The sequence below is a fragment of the Phasianus colchicus genome, chromosome 12 (genome assembly GCF_987193195.1).
Source record: "Phasianus colchicus chromosome 12, bPhaCol1.hap1.1, whole genome shotgun sequence".
In the NCBI taxonomy this organism is placed as follows: domain Eukaryota; kingdom Metazoa; phylum Chordata; class Aves; order Galliformes; family Phasianidae; genus Phasianus; species Phasianus colchicus.
This window is the reverse complement of record NC_143447.1, coordinates 10,752,471-10,769,804: the sequence shown is the minus strand read 5'-3', so window position 1 is coordinate 10,769,804 and position 17,334 is coordinate 10,752,471. Positions and strand designations below refer to the sequence as shown.

Below are 17,334 nucleotides of genomic sequence, written 5' to 3'. Positions count from 1 at the left end.
CCTTCCTAACGTCCCCTCCCGCCCTACCCCAGAAGGGGCGTCCTTTCGCCCCTCTCACCGGCTTCGGGGCAGCACCGTTCGGAGGCCCTCAGCCCTCAGGTCAGGGCTGCAGGTGCAGCGCCGCTCACAAAGGCGTCAGCGCCCCGAGCCTCGAGCACGGAGCGGAGCAACGGGAGCAACGGGAGCAATGGGAGCAACGTGACCGCTCCGCGCGCCGCAGGAGATGCGGAGTCCCGGCGCGCGCGGCCCCGCCGCGCTCCCGCCTCGCGCCCCCCCGCACTCGCGCGCTGAGGGCGCGTGAGCCGGCGGCGGGCGGCGATTGGCTGCCGGGAGCACCCCGGGGGCCGCCGGGCCGCGGCCGCCCGCCGAGCGCCATTCACGGCGCTGCCCGCCTGCACGCGCCGAGGCTCATTCACAAAAAAAAAAAAAAACTTCATTCATAAAAGCGGCGGCGGCGCCCGGGGCTCGGCGTGGCGGGAGCGGCTCGGGCGCTGCTGCGTGCCGAGGGTACGGCGTGCGCGGGGCTGCACCGAGCCCGCGGCCGTCCGGCGCTGAAGGATTTTGGAGCAAGAATTGGCGAGCCCGAGGCTGAGAGCTGCTGCGGGCTGGGAGGGCTCCGCTTTACGCGTGTGCGGGCAGGAGCGGTGCGGCGCGGGGCTGCCGCTTCCCCGCGGGGGCAGCTGAGGATGACGGCACCGAGAGCCGCGCACCTGGCGGGGCTCGGGATGGTCTGGAGGTGCGGCTGAGCGCGGGGCTCGCCTGCTGTGCTCTGCTCTGCTCTGCTCTGCCCGGATCGCGCTCGGGCTGTCGCTGCGGCCAAGACCTGGCGGTGACATAGCGACAGTGAGCGCCCGGTGCGCGGTCCCAGGGGGGGACAGGGGCTCGGGTGGCACTCCTGGGCGTGGGCCGCCGCTGCCCGTGGGACGGCACGGAGCCGTGCGGCTGGAAGCCTCCCGCATCGAGGAAAATACGCTGCTTGGGAGGGAATCGGCAGAAATCTCTGTCACGTTTCTGTTTTTAACGTTGTTTGACTTGCCTGCTTTCCGTCTGATTTATCCACAAAGGCGATTTGTGCCCAAGGCTCCGGTTACCGAATTGCCAGGGCTATGAGAGAGCGCGGCCCGCAGAGCCTCGGTGCACACGTCCTGTACGTGGGGCTGCTCCGACACCCGGGGATGCTGCACAGGGCCAAGTACAGCCGCTTCAGGAACGACTCCGTAACGTCTCTGGACGAAGGGCCGCAAAACATCAAAGGTTCCTCCTCCTCCTCCCACCCTTCAGCACCCAGCCTGCTGGCAGAGGACGTCCCGCTGGGTCCGCAGGACACCTGCACCACGCTGTGCGCGCTGATCCCGCGCATGGCCAACATTAAACTCGCCAACCCCTCCGCTCTGCCCGGCCTGAAGAGCTTCTGCCTGGGGAGCAAGGAGGTGCCGAGGACCAAACTGACTGAGTGCGTCACCGTTCCCGGCGGCCCTTCCTCGCCTGAGCTCGGCTGCCTCTCGGCCTCGTACCCTCAGCCCGGCACGGAGGGGCCACACCAGACCCCGAGGCCCGCGGGCGGCTGCGCCGGGCGGGGAGCGGCGGAGGCGGTGGGCAGGCTGGGAGGGAGCCTCGTGCCCAGCGGGGAGAGTGCGGAGGAGCCGGGCACAAGCTACGGTGTGAGGGTGAGTACTGAGCGCGGGGACCGGGCGCTGGCACAGGGGGCTGCAGGCTGTACTGCCATCTTTGCAGCCTCTGGTCACCGACTTACCCTGTGTATCTGATGTTTAATGATGGATGTAGGGCTGTGCTGAGGGCCCGAGGGAGTTAAAAGGAGCACAGCTATCCCCAGAGGTAGACAACATCAATTGCCATAGTCTGTCCTTAGGCTCTTGGAGGAGCGCAGCTGAGCTGTGCTGCAAATGAGGTCACTCTGAAACGTGTGTTGGAGGGGAAGGACTGTGGCAAGATCCCATCCTTCCCAGCAGCTCCGGTGCCAGACAGGTGCTGGCTCACACTGTGACATCTGTCAGTGCTGGGCCCAGCATTGGTCCTGCAGCCCCTTCTGCGTGGTGCAGGGTGCCGAGGCTGCCCTCCACTTGTGCTGGTGGGCTGCACCCACTGCTCTGGGCACAGAGAGCACTGCCTGTTCCTCCAGAGGACACCTGACCGGAGCTGCTCCGGGTGTTTCTCACACTGTGCCGTCACTGTTGGTGCTGGCTGCTGTCAGCAATTGCTGGCTGAGGAGACTGTGCTGCTGGGTGAGTCCCCGGGTTCAGGGCTTTGCTTCTTCCACCCACGTCACACCCAGAAGCTTTCTTGTTTTCTGTTTTTCCTCTCTGGATGTTTTACTTCTGTGCCCAGACCTTGCCAGTTGGAAAGCCAATGGCCATTGCTTCCTTCTCCACACTCTAAACCTCTGACATTGCACGTCAGAGAGGAAAAGAACAAAATGGGGCCGTGGCTGTGCCCACCCTTCCCAAGCAGGCCAGCTACTGTGGGTGAGGTCTTTGGCTGTGGGAGCTGTGGGATGGACATCAGTCAGGTCATCAGCTGTGGAAATGGAAGTCAGAGTGCAGTCATCTTCATTTGTCTTGTTAAAGGCAGCAGCAGGAGGGAGCTTGTACTGTGTGGGTTTCTCTGAGCTACCCTTGTGCCTGTCCTCTTGTGCTTGGCTTCCTGTAAGGCCCAGTGCTGACATGGGCACTTGGTACTTTGGCACCAGCGGTGGCTGACTGGGTTAATGGGCACACAGGTGGCACAGCATGACAGCACAGTGCCTGCTGGGGCTCTCAATGCTGGTGGGTGGTGTGCTGGTGTTGTGGTGTCACAGTGCATAGCCTGTGGCACCTGCCTGTTGTACGGTGTCAGTCACAGCCAAGGCTCTGAGGTTCCTACAGGGCTGCGATGCCCCCTGATAGGGGGATTTCCCAGGTTCTGTGTGGGCTCGTGGGCAGAGGCAGTGAAGTGTTACCTGCTGGGAGCCACGGTGACCAGAAAGGAAAAGGAGAAGCAAAACCAAGGCCCAGCGTCACAGGAAGGTCCGGAGAAGTAGTGAAGGGGCTGCCCCCTTCTGCTGCTCCTCAGGTTGCTGCTCCAGGGTGTTTTCCTGCTGTGGAGGTCAGGCTGTTTCACAGGGAAATATCTTTGAAGGGCTGACTGTTAGGGGCCTCCCAGTACGACAGGGAGATGTCCTCCTGCAGCTCTGCTGCTGTAGGAGCCCAAGGGCTGCAGGAGCACCGCTGAGACACATCCTGATGTGCTGTGTCCAAACCCGTTGGCTTTTTGACCAGGTATTTCAGAAAGACAGTAATTGCTGAAGTGATAAGAAGCTTTACATCAAAAGTGGTCACACATAAATTGGAAGGAGGCAGAAATTGTCTGCCAGGTGTTGCTTCAAGAGATGCCAGCAGTGGGATTCCCTGTGTGCCCTGTGGTGTGACTGCAGCTGTGCACAGCAGCTGGAGGTTCCACATGTGTCTCACATCACCTGGACTGTGCAAGATGCTGAGCCCCCTACCTGCCTGCACCTACAGCCCACCTGTGTGAATACCAAAGAGCCCAAATAGCAATACTGAAGCAGGAGCCAGGACAGAGCTCATCCCTGTACCGCTGTCTTTAAGAGCAGAGCGAGGGCCTGGCTGTTCTTGCACTTCTCTGGCAGGAAGGAGATCAGCTCTGGTGGTTCGTGGCTGCAGAGCCACAGCTGTGAGCGGTGAGCAGGGCTTGGGGTGCTGGGCAGCCCTCATCCCACAGCTGTCACCGCCTCTGCATTAGGGCAGCAGTTCTCTGTGGGCTGCTCACGTGTGCTACAGCTGCAGGTGCTGCATTGGGTTCTCTTTGAACCAAATCTGCCACAGCCCTTGTCCTGGTGCAGTGGTGTGGGATGGGTTTTTCAGATCAAAACTGAAAAGAAAGGGAAAGTGTGCATGTGTATATGTTTGTGGGTATACACTCATTGAAAATGTGTTTGTGTACATATGTCTATATATATACATACATACATAAAATGAGGAGCTTTTCCCTTTTTGTTTTTTTTCTCAACACTTGTTTAATCATAGAATGGCCTGGGTTGAGAAGGACCACAATGACCATCTAGTTTTAACCCCCCTGCTGTGCACAGGGTCGCCAACCACCAGACCAGGCTGCCCAAAGCCACATCCAGCCTGGCCTTGAATGCCTCCAGGGATGGGGAATTAAAAATTGAAAACTCACAAATGAAAGGGTCAGACCCTTCCTGGAAATTTTCTGTTTAGCAAAAGCCAGACTGCTTTCCAGGCCGTTCTGCCTGTGCTCTCAGGCCCTGCCATGGTGTGTGGGTGCCACGTGCTCATGGCTGCTGCATGGCCCCATGCATCGAGGTGTTATTCACAGCAATCAAAGCAGAGCTCCCCGCTCCCCACCTGGCAGCCCTGGAGGAAGGAGGGGTGGGAGGCTCCGAAATCTTTTCCCCTTACTTCAAAAGTGCCTTGTTAAAGCAGGTGCTGGGAAAATTAAGTGCTTGGATGGGAGAAGGATTCCTGCCACCCTCATTTGCACACAATACTGCTGCTCGTGATTTTTTTTTTAATGGTTGTTGTTTTTTGTTTTTTTTTTTGCCCAGGTAGCTGTAATGTTTTAGGGAATCCAAGCAGCATCTAACATGCCTTTGGTTAGAGGCTGTATAGCAGCACCATTGCTTCCACTAGCAAATCCTGCCACCTGGATCCTTTGTTCGATGGCTGTGGGGTCTGTAGGAGCTGCCCTTGGCATTACACGTGAATTAATGCCTGTTAACTAATAAGTCAAATCGTGAGGCTGCAGCTGTATTGTTTAATTAGGAGCTCCACGAGCTGTATCGCTGCTGCTGGTGAATCACTGGCTGTCATTGAAGCCGGAGCCACTCACTGCGTTGTGGGAAGGAATGCAATGAGACGTGGGGCTGTGTTAGAGGGTGCCTCAAAAGCTTATTCACGCGAGCCCTGCCGGGTGCATTCACATCTCCTCCCACGCAGTCCCTCATCCTGTCTGCAGTCACTCTCCATCATCTCTTGCAGAGAGAGATGAAAAGATGTGCATCTTCAGTAAGCAGCCTTCTCTCCCAGCCCCGGCAGTGTAGGGAAGCAGAATCCATCCCCAGCTCTCCCTCCCCTTTGGATGCTGTGGGACGGAGCTCCTGCAGGACAGCCGCTCCCATCCCACTGCAGGGAGATGGGAGCACGGTTTGGCACGGGTCACTGCTACAGGAACTGGGCAAGGCATCTGTGGGTTCAGCATCCACCCTCATCAGTGAGGTCAGGTCCTTAGCAGCTGGCTCTGTTCTGCGTTGGTGTTTTCTTCAGTGGAGGGGTTAATCACCCTTGTGTAATTTTCACTTCTTTTTTTCTTCCTTGGAGATATCTTTGGTTTTCTCTACCAGGCTTCCAGCATCCCATTGTCCCTTCTGAGTGCTCCCTGGGCTTCTTCCCAGCTCTGTGACCACAGTGCCCTCCTCCCAGCTCCACTGCTTCCCCCTGCCCAGCGATGTGGGGGTTCAGCCTTACTGACCGTTCTCATTCAGATAAAATAAATGAGGGATACAGTGAGGTGCCGTGTTAATGCACTTCCTTACTCAGGCTTTTAAAGAAAGGAAGAGAGGAAAAAAAAAAAAAGCCTTTTGTGAATCATTGATAAGTTCAGATTCACTCAGGGTCACTTATGCAAAAACCTAATATTGATTTTTCATCTTTGCTTAGAGCAGCTTCCCACGCATCTGCTCAGGATGCAGCAGGGACTCGCTTATCAGCGCATGACTCACCTCCTCCTCTAAATCTTGCTGTTCTCAAGGATCGAGGGGCACCCCGCCAGCTCACAGGATGCTTGACCTTATCCTGTAGGACCAGAGGTCTCTGCCGTGCTGTGAGCTGAGGCTTGAGGCATATCTTCCACGTTTGCTTTGTTCCCGTTAAGCAGGAATATCTTTAACAAGTAAGATAGCTCTCAGAGTCCTTTACAAAGTCATTAAATGTTCATTAGGGAGGCAGTTCTGCAAACCCTTCAGATTCTTATTGATGTCCTTCCAGGGCTCTGACCTAATTCTGGAGTTCTCCCAAGGGTTGCATTGCTATTTGGAAAGAAACCAAAACAGGGATATAATACCATTGTTGTGGAATCCCTGCTTGACTGCGCGCACACGTTCTCTTTTTAACACAGTCATTTCTGGAGGTCTGTAAAGCTGGAGCAGACACCTGCATTCATCTCTGAGCACTGCAGGAGAATCCATTCACAGACAGGCCGGTGCCTTTCTCTGCACACAGTGCTGCTTCTGTCCGAAAAACAAGAGGACAGGGCATGCAGCCCCTGCCTGGGGCTCTGTGTGATGGATCCCAGAGGCTGTGACTCCATGCAGGAGGGCTCAGTGGGGCCGGGCTGTTGTAGGATGCTCTGTTCCCAGGTGACTGTTGCAGAGTCAAACAGGGGATGCCAGGTGGGAAGCAGAGACCTGCACTTGAATAGCAGAGGGATGGCTATCAGCAGAAATGATAAAGGAATGAGTAAAATGTTTTGGAGAGAAGTAAGCTCAGTGGCTAGAGTTGGCCTGGTGCACTTGATCGAGATGAAAATGTTCCATAGGTTTGTGCAAAATGTCAGAGGGTTCTGTATGGTCACAGATCGTCCAAGACTTGATGTTTCTGAAAATTTGTCCTGCGCAAATCCCAAATAAGTACAGAAAAAGCCCTCAGCTGTGCCCCATACAACAGAAAGGTGGGACTCAGCCTCTAATTTAAAGCAGTCACTTTGTGGTGCAGGCTCTTAAAGAGCTGTTGCTAAGAGCTTGAATTGCAAGTCTGCCTCCTCCATCTTCTGCAGAGGTTGGTTATTTGTCATCAGACCTGCATCAGCAGGGGACCGGTGGTTTTCCTCATGCCTGGTAATGCCTCCCACTGCTCCAAAGGGCCCCTGAGTGCAGCAGTCCTGCACATGTCCTCTGCACATGGGGGAATTTCACAGCGGCATCGATGTGTTCCTCCCAGCTCAGTGGCACAAGTTAATCAGTGACAATGAGCAGAATTAGGAAGGAGGAAGGTTTGGACTTTGTGTCCCCCGAGGGCTTCATCTCTTTTTTGTACTGTGTTGTTGAAGTTGCTGGTATCTTCCTTGCTGTTCTGCACACTTTTCAGTAAACCTTGATCTATTTAGGAAGCTGCTTTAGAAGGGCTGATTTGATTTTCCACATAGATTGTAGTTCTGCATAAATTCAGTGGGCTGAAATCACGCTTGCTTTCTTTTCTGACCTCCTCTCAGCTGTTCTGCAGGTATTAACGTAGCCATCCTTTGTTTCTCTTTGTTCTCCACAGTACATGGGCTGTATTGAAGTGCTGCAGTCAATGAGGTCCCTGGACTTTGGCACACGAACACAAGTCACCAGGTAGGCGCTGCTGAATGGGAATTCAGCACAAGAAAGAAAAGCCTGAGCTCTGATTTCTGCATAAAGCCACCACTGCGTGCCAAACCCTCAAACTCTTTTGAATAGAAGTTTGCATGGTTTGCTTTGCTTTTTCCCAAGCGATGACTTGAATTACGTGGACATTACAATAGGCTGTTTCCATTGTGAAACTGATCGTTTCAGCCACAGACTGAATTTATTGCCCAGCCCTTGTTTTGGATGCAGAGAGAATCCCCCTGCAGTCGCAGCATGGTACAGGCACACCTGGTGCTTGGTAGTGGCAGCTGGGCCAGGAGCCTGGGCTCACCTGGGGCACGAGGTGAACATGCAGGCTGTGCCACAGCCGTGCTGCTGCTGCTGTGGCCAAGGCACAGCCTGGGCGCTCCAGGCATCTCTTCTGCTGCCTTCTCCCTGCTTCACACCTGATGCAAGGTGCTGTGGGTCCCTCCATCTAGTGAGGTCGTCTCACAATTGGTTGTTGGCATGTCCAGAAGAGAACAACCCTGCCTTATTTTTACCTTTAGTCTTGCCCTGTATGCAGAATCCTTGTGTTTATGAGGAAGCACGAGTGCTTTTCCAAAGGGGCTGCTGGAATGCACCCGTGGTCCTGCAGCACAGCTCCCTGCTCCCTGGCCCCAAATGCTCTTTGCAGAGAATTTCTGCCCAGCTGTGTCCGTGTTTCCTCCTCCTCAGCCTTTTTTTCTGGCTCGGCTCATGCTGAGGATGCCAGAAGTGTGGTTTAGGGTTCCTGTGGCTGCCTGGCTCTTCCTTCCTGCTGGCAGATGATTTACAGATGCTCTTTTGCTTCTTCAAGTGCTCATATCAGAGTCTGGAGGCAGGAAAGGTGCATGACGAGATAAGTGTTAAACATCTACCTGTTGTCTCCCAGACTTATCAGCTAAAAGGAAGAATCTGTACAACTTGACTCCTTAAATGCTTATATACTGCACTCTAAAGCAGTCAGATTTGTTTTAGATTCAAAGTCAGCAGTTGTTTACATTTAGTCAGCACAAGCATGCATTTACCCAGTTCCTGCATCCGTTTATGAAGAAGTGCCTGAGATACAAATATAGTTCCACTCCCCTGCCTAATTGTTTACCAACCCAAAGAAGAAACACAGTAGACTTTGCTCAGATAAATCAGTTTGGTGAATTCAGATACATGCACTGTGTTCCTCAACAGCACCAGCCAAGAAGTGAGGTTACCTCCCACTTGCAAGGCTGGGTCTGTGCACATTGCTACATTGGTCAGACTATCTGGAGAATACTGAATATGAATTACTACCTAAAGAGAATTTGCCAACTTAAATTTGACCCAAATGATCAGGTTTTGTTAACCAGGACTATGTGAGAACTTAACAATGGAAATAGTTCCACCACCTAAAAAAAACCCATGCCACTGTTGACCTTGGGAGACTCTTTTGTGTATGAGAAATTCAAAACTTAAGCTGCTTGCAAACTGCCTGTTGAAGGGCTGTGTGCATGCTAACTTTAAAGTTCGGTCGATTACATCCTGACTGGGTGACAATAACTCCGATTATTCTCCCATTGTTCTCCCAGGCGAGTCACTTTATGGATGCCTTCCACAACACAACAGTCAAGGAGTTATTTGAAATGATTCCATTTTAATAATCTGTGTTATTTTTACTGGGGATAAAAACATATTTTTACTCTGACGACATTTCACTAAACAAAGGGTCGTGCTCTGGTTGAAAGTGATGTAGAAGGAAGGTCAGTTTAACAAAGTCCCTTCTCCCTTCTGCACCAGCTGTAGTACACCATGGGTCATTTGCATTCTGATGAAGCAGTGGAACTGGAGCCCCTGTGCTTGGAGGTGTCCTGCTGCCCATCCCATGCCTGCCCAGAGCCCAGCATGCCCTCCCCTTGCCAGAGCCCTTTGGCTCTTTTTCCCACCTCCCACTTATGTTAAATCAAGCTCAGTGATTGTATCTAGGCATGTATGGGAAAAGGGATTCTGTGTCCCAGGTCTGGGCAATAGCTCTCCAACTTGGGAATGGCCAGGCAGCATGGCTGGGGAGAGGGGCATTGCAAAGGGCTGGTGGGATGGCTGCTTGAAGAAAGCTGACTTTGTTTGGAAGATTAATTTCAACTTTGTTGAGACACACAATCCCTTTCTGTTCGATGGTGTAGGCAGAGCCCTCGATGCTTAAAAGCAGATCTCCAGCAGCATGTTTGCTCGCTTACATCAGCCCCTTGCTCTTCTTTTGCTCTCATTTGGGGAAACAATCAACAAAGTGCCTCTCTGTCAGCACCAGTCCCTCCTCTGTGGCAGGGCTTACTGCAGAGGTGCAGCCCTAGAGGATGAAATCTGGGTTTGAGTGTACTGCTGAGATGATCTAAAGGCTCACAGGTGCCAAAAGGGGCACCTGTCTTTGTCACCTCTCATTGCCCACCTTGCTGCTGGCTGCTGAGCCACCACAATTTCCTTCTGTCCTCCCTGCAGCACTGGCTGGCTGCACGGGGCTCCACGGCTCAGCCCCGCAGCTGTGCAGCTCACCCAGCACAGGAGCTGACCCAAATCTCTCCCATTCACTATGGAAACAAAAATTGTGTTGGCTGCCAGTGGTCAGTGTGTGTAATTGCACGGACACTGCAGGACTGGCAGGCAGGGACCTCACTTCAAATGGCAGAAGTTGCCGAGTTGTTGAGGAGCAAGATTTTCTTTGCCTTAAACTAAATCGATTTAAATTCCTCATGGCTTTCCTCATTTAGTTCTGGAGCTCCCAGAGGTGAGAGGAGCTGCCGCAGAGTGCAACAGTGGAGTTCTCTCAGCCAGTGTGATTTAAAGGAAAAAAAAAACCAAACCAAAGTGCTTTGCCTTGGGATGTTTGACGAGGAGGAGAGAAAGGGACAAGAGCAACAGGATTGGAATAACAAGGCCACATCTGCTGCTGCTGCCTCTGATTGGCATATGGAAAATGGAGAAGCAAATCCCAGAAGCCACAGAGCTGCATGTTCATCCATAGGTTAGCTATGAGACCTACAAAGGTATTTGCTGTCTGGCAGATCTAGAAGACTTGCCCAAGCAAGTGACTGACAGTGAATGGCTGTAAGAATGAATTAAGAGCATGTTTCCAGGAAGAAGGCATGGATACAGTAAATCCAATTTCAGTTTATCATGGATATTTCCAGAGTTTCTTTTCTTCCTAGTATATGGTGCAGGTTCCAGATCTGGTCCACCTGCCCCATGGAACTGACTGAAAATTAGAGATGTTCAGTACTATCAGCAAGGTGTTGTCAAATGCCTGCTTTTCACCCCTTTAATATATGAGAAGGTCTATTAAGTCATCTGGAAAACCATCTGATGATATGAAGCAAGGAACAGCTGTGAGAAGATGATTTCCCTTAGGAAAGAGAGGAAATAGAAACTTAATTAGAAATGATTTGCCTATTTTTTGTTCCTGTTTGTTGAACAGTTGCATAGCAGTGGGGTGAACTGGGCAGTCACAAGGTGTGCTTGTACCAGAATGGGATCTGCTGCTGACAGCTTTGTCTGCAACTGAGTATTCCATATAGGATGCTTGAAGTGTTTGGGAACTCTTTTGTCACCACAATAGAACACTTCCCTGTTTTTCTAGTTTGTTCAGTTTCTGGTTTTCTTTCTAGGTAGAGCTAGACTTGAAGGCTCCAGGTAGCCTTAATGTCTTGTCTCTGATTTTAATTTCCTTTAATATTGAATGAGAAGATGAGCTTTCATTTTCCAAATACATCATTGGAATCTGCAAGATCATCCTGCAGGATGCCATTCCTGTTTCGGTTAGTTTTGCCCTTTCTACCATCGAAATAATATCACCAAGCTAAACGAGAGAGATGGCAGGCTTTCACTTCATGTTTTCGGTTGTGTAGGGGAAAGTGCTTTGTTTTAAAAAGATAAAAAAAGAGGCTGTGCTTAAAAGGTTGTGTTTGTAAACTAAATCTAATCTATCTCATGCAGTCCACTATGCTGCTGCTCTTCTTCCCAGCTGGTTTCACTCAGATTGCTGTTGTTGACACTTGACAGGCTCCAGGTTTCATTTCTCAGGACCTTCTCTGACAGGAAGCCTCCTTTTAACATCAGTGCTGCCCAGTGCTTTAGGTACAGGTGCTGGCAGCCCACCTGCTCCAGCCGTCCTGCAGCATGGGGCCTACCTGGCCCACTGCCTGCCAGCCTGGCTCAGTGTCTCCAGGACATCCTGCAGGGACAGCACATGGAAAACTTGCCCCAGCAACACCTGTGATTGCTGGGTTATTGAGATAAGACTGTCGGATCGGATCCTGGAATCCGTGGCATGCTGCAGCAGAGCTGACCTTCCCTCATCTCCAGGATGTCCAGGAATGTTAAGGAAATCTGCTGAGCACACCACAACCCCGTTGGTCACCATTTTTCCACTGGCTTCAAAACAATGACTGTAAGTCAGGGAAAAGTCGATGGCTGCCAATAAAAGATTTTTTTTCCAGTTGCTGTGCTAACTGCCCTCAGGATGCTGCTCTGTTTGTGGGAAGCATCACCTGGCTGATCATACATCAGAACTTGCTTTGTTGAAGCCTGGAAAAGAGATGCAGCTTGTAACAGTTACATTCAGTGAGAAATATGGCTGTCTTCGATACAGCCCATCAGTGCATTTTGCCTTACATTTCTGCTTTCCGAGGTGAGAGGCACCTATAGAGGTTACTGAGTTGCTGGGATAGGATACCTGATTTGGGAAATCCCTGCTAGAGATGAGCTAGGAGCTCTGATTGGCAAAAATGTCGAGAAGCTGAACCTCCTAACCTCTCCTCTGAGCTGTGGCATTACAAAGCACTACAACAGAACCCCTTGCCTAAGAGCAGCAGCTTTGCAATCCAGCTATGGCTGCACAAACCGTGCACCTTGAAAAGGGGGAGGAGGTCTGTGCAGCATTCCCAGAGAAAAACCTCCTGCCCAGAGGGATACAGCACTGCTGGCAGCGACACTCAGAGCATTTTCTTTGCTGTAGCTATCTAACCCATGGTTTGGCCAAGAATGTCACAGCTTGGCAAAGAGACACGCTCTGCACAGCCTAGGTATCAAATGCTGGAAGAACTGTCACGCCTAGCAAGGGCAGTACTGGGAAATGTTCAATCACAACTCCGAAACAGCGTAGGCTGGGCAGCAAGAATGTTCTTGTGATATAAAAGGGTGGGAAATTGGCTGAAGTGCAGGTGAAACATTGCTTCTGTGATTTCTCTCTTTTCTATTTTTTTAAAAAGAGAAACCCCCCCCACCTCCCTGAACACCAGAAAGCCCATAAGGGCCTCCAGCTGGGCTTACTCAGCACACCCCTGGTGCTCTAAGGAAGATGGATTAAGGCAGGTAGGAATGCTGCCTGCCAGCCTTCCTGAGAGAAAGAACTCGAAGGCATGAGGTCCTTTGAGTTTCATTGTGGTTAGCTGGTTTTATTTATTTATTTAGGAACAAAGAATTGTCATTAGGTGACACTCGTATATTTTATGAAGAAAAGGAATGAATCCAAAGCAGGCTGGTGAATTATTGTGTTTCATTAAATAGGTTTTTCTTTTTAACGCTGAGAGGGAGAAAGAAGAAAAAACAACTGTGAAAGACTTAGCAGAAGATTTAAGTGTTTCTAAGTGGAATTACAGCAATAAATCACGAGGTTGCTGGCCCCGTTACAGCTGATGCATGTTAAATGATCCAACAGTTTGTGCTGTGTTTTTCTGTTTGTAGGGAAGCAATAAGCCGACTGTGTGAAGCTGTATCAGGTACAAATGGAGCGATCAAAAAGCGGAAGGTAAGTAGCGCCTCAGCTGAACAATTGCTCTTCTGTACCTGCTTCTGATAAGCTGGATACGTGATTCCCCAACGAGGTTCAGGCCGTGCTGGAGTTAGTGAGCGTTAATTCACCTGAGCGTGCTGCAGAGCTTGGCCTGCTGTGTTCTGGGGGCAGGGCTGTGCAAGACCTTCCTCTCCCAGGGTTACAGCTCTGCTCCTACCAACCTCTGCAATGCTCAGCGGTTTCTAAGATTTAAGGTTCTGATCGGTAAAGTGTAGGAGGCCTTTTGGATAATGAAAGGGAGCTAATTCATCAGAAGGCTACCTGATGGTTCTTTGTATTGCAAATAAGGAGAGAGGCAGCGTTGAATGGGTCTGTCATTTGTTTAACGGCTGGCGTGCAGAGGGGGGCAGTGGAAGCGCTGCTGTGGGGCAGTGTTAGGGGAAGTTGGTTTCCTTCAGTAAGTGTGGACTCAGAGTGTGCAAACACACTGCTGAAGAATACACGAAAAGATTTCCTGATCTACTTCATCCTCAGGAAATGAAGCAGAGTTCACTGGCAAAATTAGTTGTTCTGAACTCCTTAGCTAGCTATAACGTGTAACTTTCTGAGATTTTGTTTCTTTAACACTTCTTTTCCCTATTATTGACGTAAAAAGCATTTATACAAGTGTGATTCAAAGCTGATGTTTGTCAGAATGTCTATTTGTCATAATCAAGCCGTTATCCTTGTTCCAATTACATTCTCAATAAGATGCTGTAAAATTCTACTTGACTCTGATATACTTCTGCTGCTAGCCAAGCCAGCTGACAATGTCTTTCTTTTGTTTCTGTGTTTAAAGCCTCCAGTTAAGTTTCTGTCTTCTGTACTTGGCAAAAGTAACCTTCAGTTTTCTGGCGTGAACATAAAGCTGACCATTTCAACAAACAGCCTCACACTGATTAACACTGACACGCAGCAGGTAGGCTACATGTAAACCAGGGTCTTTCTATCCTTGCTACCATATTCTCCTCTTTTTGTGACATCTGAAGGATACGCAGGGTGCTTGATCAGAAAGCAGCACCCAGTGTTTTCCCATGGACGCCCATTAAGGCTGACTTTTAAAATGGGAGCATTTTGGGGAAATTCAATATGTGACATATATTTTTGTTTGTGATGGTGTCTTTTGTATCCAGGGATCTCTAAGCACTTGGCAAAGTGTTTCTCTCTCTGTCACTCTCTGTACAGTGCCTAGTAAACAAGGTGCTAATCTTGACTAGGGTTTCTGACAGTCTTACAGTAAAAAAAAATATATATAAAATGAGTTAGAGCTTAGCTTTGCTGTTGTTCAAAGCTACATTACAGCTGGGTAATATATGTGCATCATCAGTTATACTGAGCAGATTCCCTGGGCTCTGCAGGGGCACAGTCCTGGGAGTCTGGGTCTGCTCTGGAACTGGAGTGCATTCCTTTGGCAGATGAGTTTGGGAGCTTTGTGCTGTTCCACCAAATTCCTCCTTCAGCTCCAGCGTGGTCTCTGCCAGGCCAGCAGTGGGTTTCCTTACAAGCAGGGGAGCAGCAGGGAGGTAGTTCCAGCTCACTGGCTCTGAGGACCTGTTGAACTGATTTGATGCTGTCCTGAGCACTGGGAAGCTCCTGTGGCTTTCCTGGACTGGGAGGGCCTATGGCTTGATGTCTCCTGTCCTTTCAGCTACAGCAAGCAGCTTCCCTATACTAGAGGAAGCTTTGGGAGCTGGCAACTGAAGTCTGGCCCTCTCAGCTCTTCCTTTTCTGATACAGGACTAAAATCTGAACAGACAGATCTCTTTCCAAGTGCACTGACGTGTCCTGTTAGCACACACACAGGTGTTCGGAGGACTGTCTTGAAATTCTTCCTAGGTCTTTCATTATTAGGCCTTTCCAAGCTGAAAATCCTGTTTGTTCCATTCCTGCACTGCCACCATGTTTCATTGTATTCCCACTTGCATAATCTTTTGCACTTGATTTTATAATAAAAAACAGCCTGTCTCCAGAGATGAAGGAGTGTTTTAAACAAAGTTTGTGCTTGATTTGGCTAGCAAAATTCCTGCCACATAACAGTGTGGTGCTACTGCTGGGAGAGAAGATGGTCTGAGTATCAGTGGGCACTGTTAGCTTGTAAAAATGCCACTGTTACATACACCGTGCATTTAAATAAGACTACTGGTCATTTTGAACTGAATTAATTTCTCAAGAATTTATAAATGCATTTAGTATCTTCCATTATTCTCTTATGAAACTCTCATGTAGGCAGCTGTACTCACTGGGTTAGAAATGGTGTCTGAACTCATTCTGAAAACCCTTTCAGGATCTAGATATTACCAAACATGAACGGGTAGTCTCCAAAAATGTTCCTATTTTTAGCTTCTTCCTTCACAAATGATATGCCCATGTGTTTATTAATAGATGGGGTTGTCATGAACTGAATTGCTTGCTCTGCTGTTTTCTAAATGCACGTGAGCATGTTTAACTAATTTGTCATGCTTTTCAGATTATTGCCAACCATCACATGCAGTCCATCTCATTTGCTTCTGGAGGTGACCCAGTAAGTATTGATTTGTAAGACTTCTGCAGGTATAATGAAATTATTATGAGAATAGAAATACCTGCAAATACTTTACTTCGTTCCTTCTTATCTGCAAGCACTAACAGAGTATGCCATGCTTCTGCATCATGACCAGGAGTCTAAAATAGATAGATAGGGGGTCTGGGAGAGGAGTTTTTCAATGGAGGTTCAGTGGGGATTTGATAGCTAGGTAGAGTTATTGTTCCCACTGCCCATCAGTGAGACTAAGGTCACTCACAAGACCACAGACCTGGGGACCTGAAAATAAGAATATACCAACATGGGAGTTGCATCAGTTCTGAGGTCCCTGTAATCCAATGCCTTGTTACGGAAGAGGTCAGCATCAGCCTCTCTAAATTTTAGATGAATTTCAAGATAAACCAAGTTCCTGTAAGATGGACATGACGTTATTTTTCGTGCAGATATGGGGTTTTCTCCCACTGTAATAGTTATGAACTCACTGATGTTATTATGCAAGAAGTTTTCTTTCCTCTTCCAAATCTTTCATTGAAATTATTGTGAGGAATTTGTCATTCATAAACATGTCCTATTCCCTTCCCCAGTGTCAGCAAGTTCCCAGCGTTCTGAATTTCACACTCTGTGTGTTATGAAAACTGTATTTTTTTAATCAGTTTGGAATTTTCTGCCTTTCAGTTTTGATAAATGTCTCCTTGTTCTTGTGTTATGAAACAAAGGAGTGGAAGCCAGATCTAGCTTTGACTGGAAAATGACAAATCTGCCTCTTTGGATTTAGGACCAGGCAAGGGAAAATAGCTGAGAATCAGCCCTGTGTGATGGGTGGAGGGCCATGGGGTGATGTAAGGAGCCCAGCTGCTCGGTGAGGTGTTGCCCAAGCTGCCTGAGAGCAGGAGCTCCCTGGAGCTGGGGAGGGAAGCAGGGATGGGGGGAAGGAACACGTGTGCAGGCTTTGCACTGCCAGTCCTGCACCCAGCAGGGAGGCACCGCATGGAGCTGGTGCCAAAGAATGAGATCCGTAAGGATCCCACTAGCAACCAAGGCGTTTTGAGAAGTCTGACTTTCCCCACGAGGTGCTCATGCTATCCTAACACACTGCACTGCGCAATACAGTCCTTCGGCTTTGCAGACCCTTCCTGGTAGCTCCAAGTGCTGCTGCGCTGTCGTGCTGAGCATCACAAAGCTTCATTTCAAATTCCAGCTTTCCTGATAGTTAAATAGTTTATATGTATATCCTTGAACTGTCCTGTCTCTGAAGTATGTACTGTGCCCTAGATGCTGGCTCTCTTAAATCTGTCTTTATATAACATCTCAGCATAATTCAGGCAGGGATATATTTCCGGCTTTATTTTCCATAGGACATGTCTCTCCAACTGTCCCTACTTTCAAGGTCTGAGCACAGTTCTGTGTTGCTCTGCACTGTTAAGGAATGGCAGGATTCTGTTCTGTAGGGGGCTTTATTTTAAAGCACAGTCATCCATGCAGACAGTTAAGTGTTGTAAAGGTATAAAAATAGCAGGTACTGCTCCAGTTGCTTCAGTTTTCCAGTTACAGTCAAGACCTAATTTATTTTAAAAGTAAAATATCATAAAATATTTATAAACCTTAAGAAAAACCTGGGAGGAAAAGAAAGGAAAT

General features: G+C 49.6%; 1 protein-coding gene across 3 annotated transcripts in view; it reads left to right on the top strand.

Moving 5' to 3' along the window:
• Nucleotides 1–404: 404 nt before the first annotated feature.
• The window catches only part of SHC4 (SHC adaptor protein 4), a 28,312-nt gene continuing 11,382 nt past the window's right edge, over nucleotides 405–17,334 (top strand). Inside the window, exons 1-6 of one of the 3 annotated variants that reach the window (XM_031587632.2) lie at nucleotides 405–736; nucleotides 1,065–1,667; nucleotides 7,299–7,369; nucleotides 13,091–13,154; nucleotides 13,978–14,097; nucleotides 15,646–15,699. In XM_031587632.2, coding sequence (XP_031443492.1) covers nucleotides 1,107–1,667; nucleotides 7,299–7,369; nucleotides 13,091–13,154; nucleotides 13,978–14,097; nucleotides 15,646–15,699 — 870 coding nt within the window. In that variant the 5' untranslated portion in view covers nucleotides 405–736; nucleotides 1,065–1,106. The other 2 variants (XM_031587631.2, XM_090148917.1) reach the window with 2 other exon arrangements.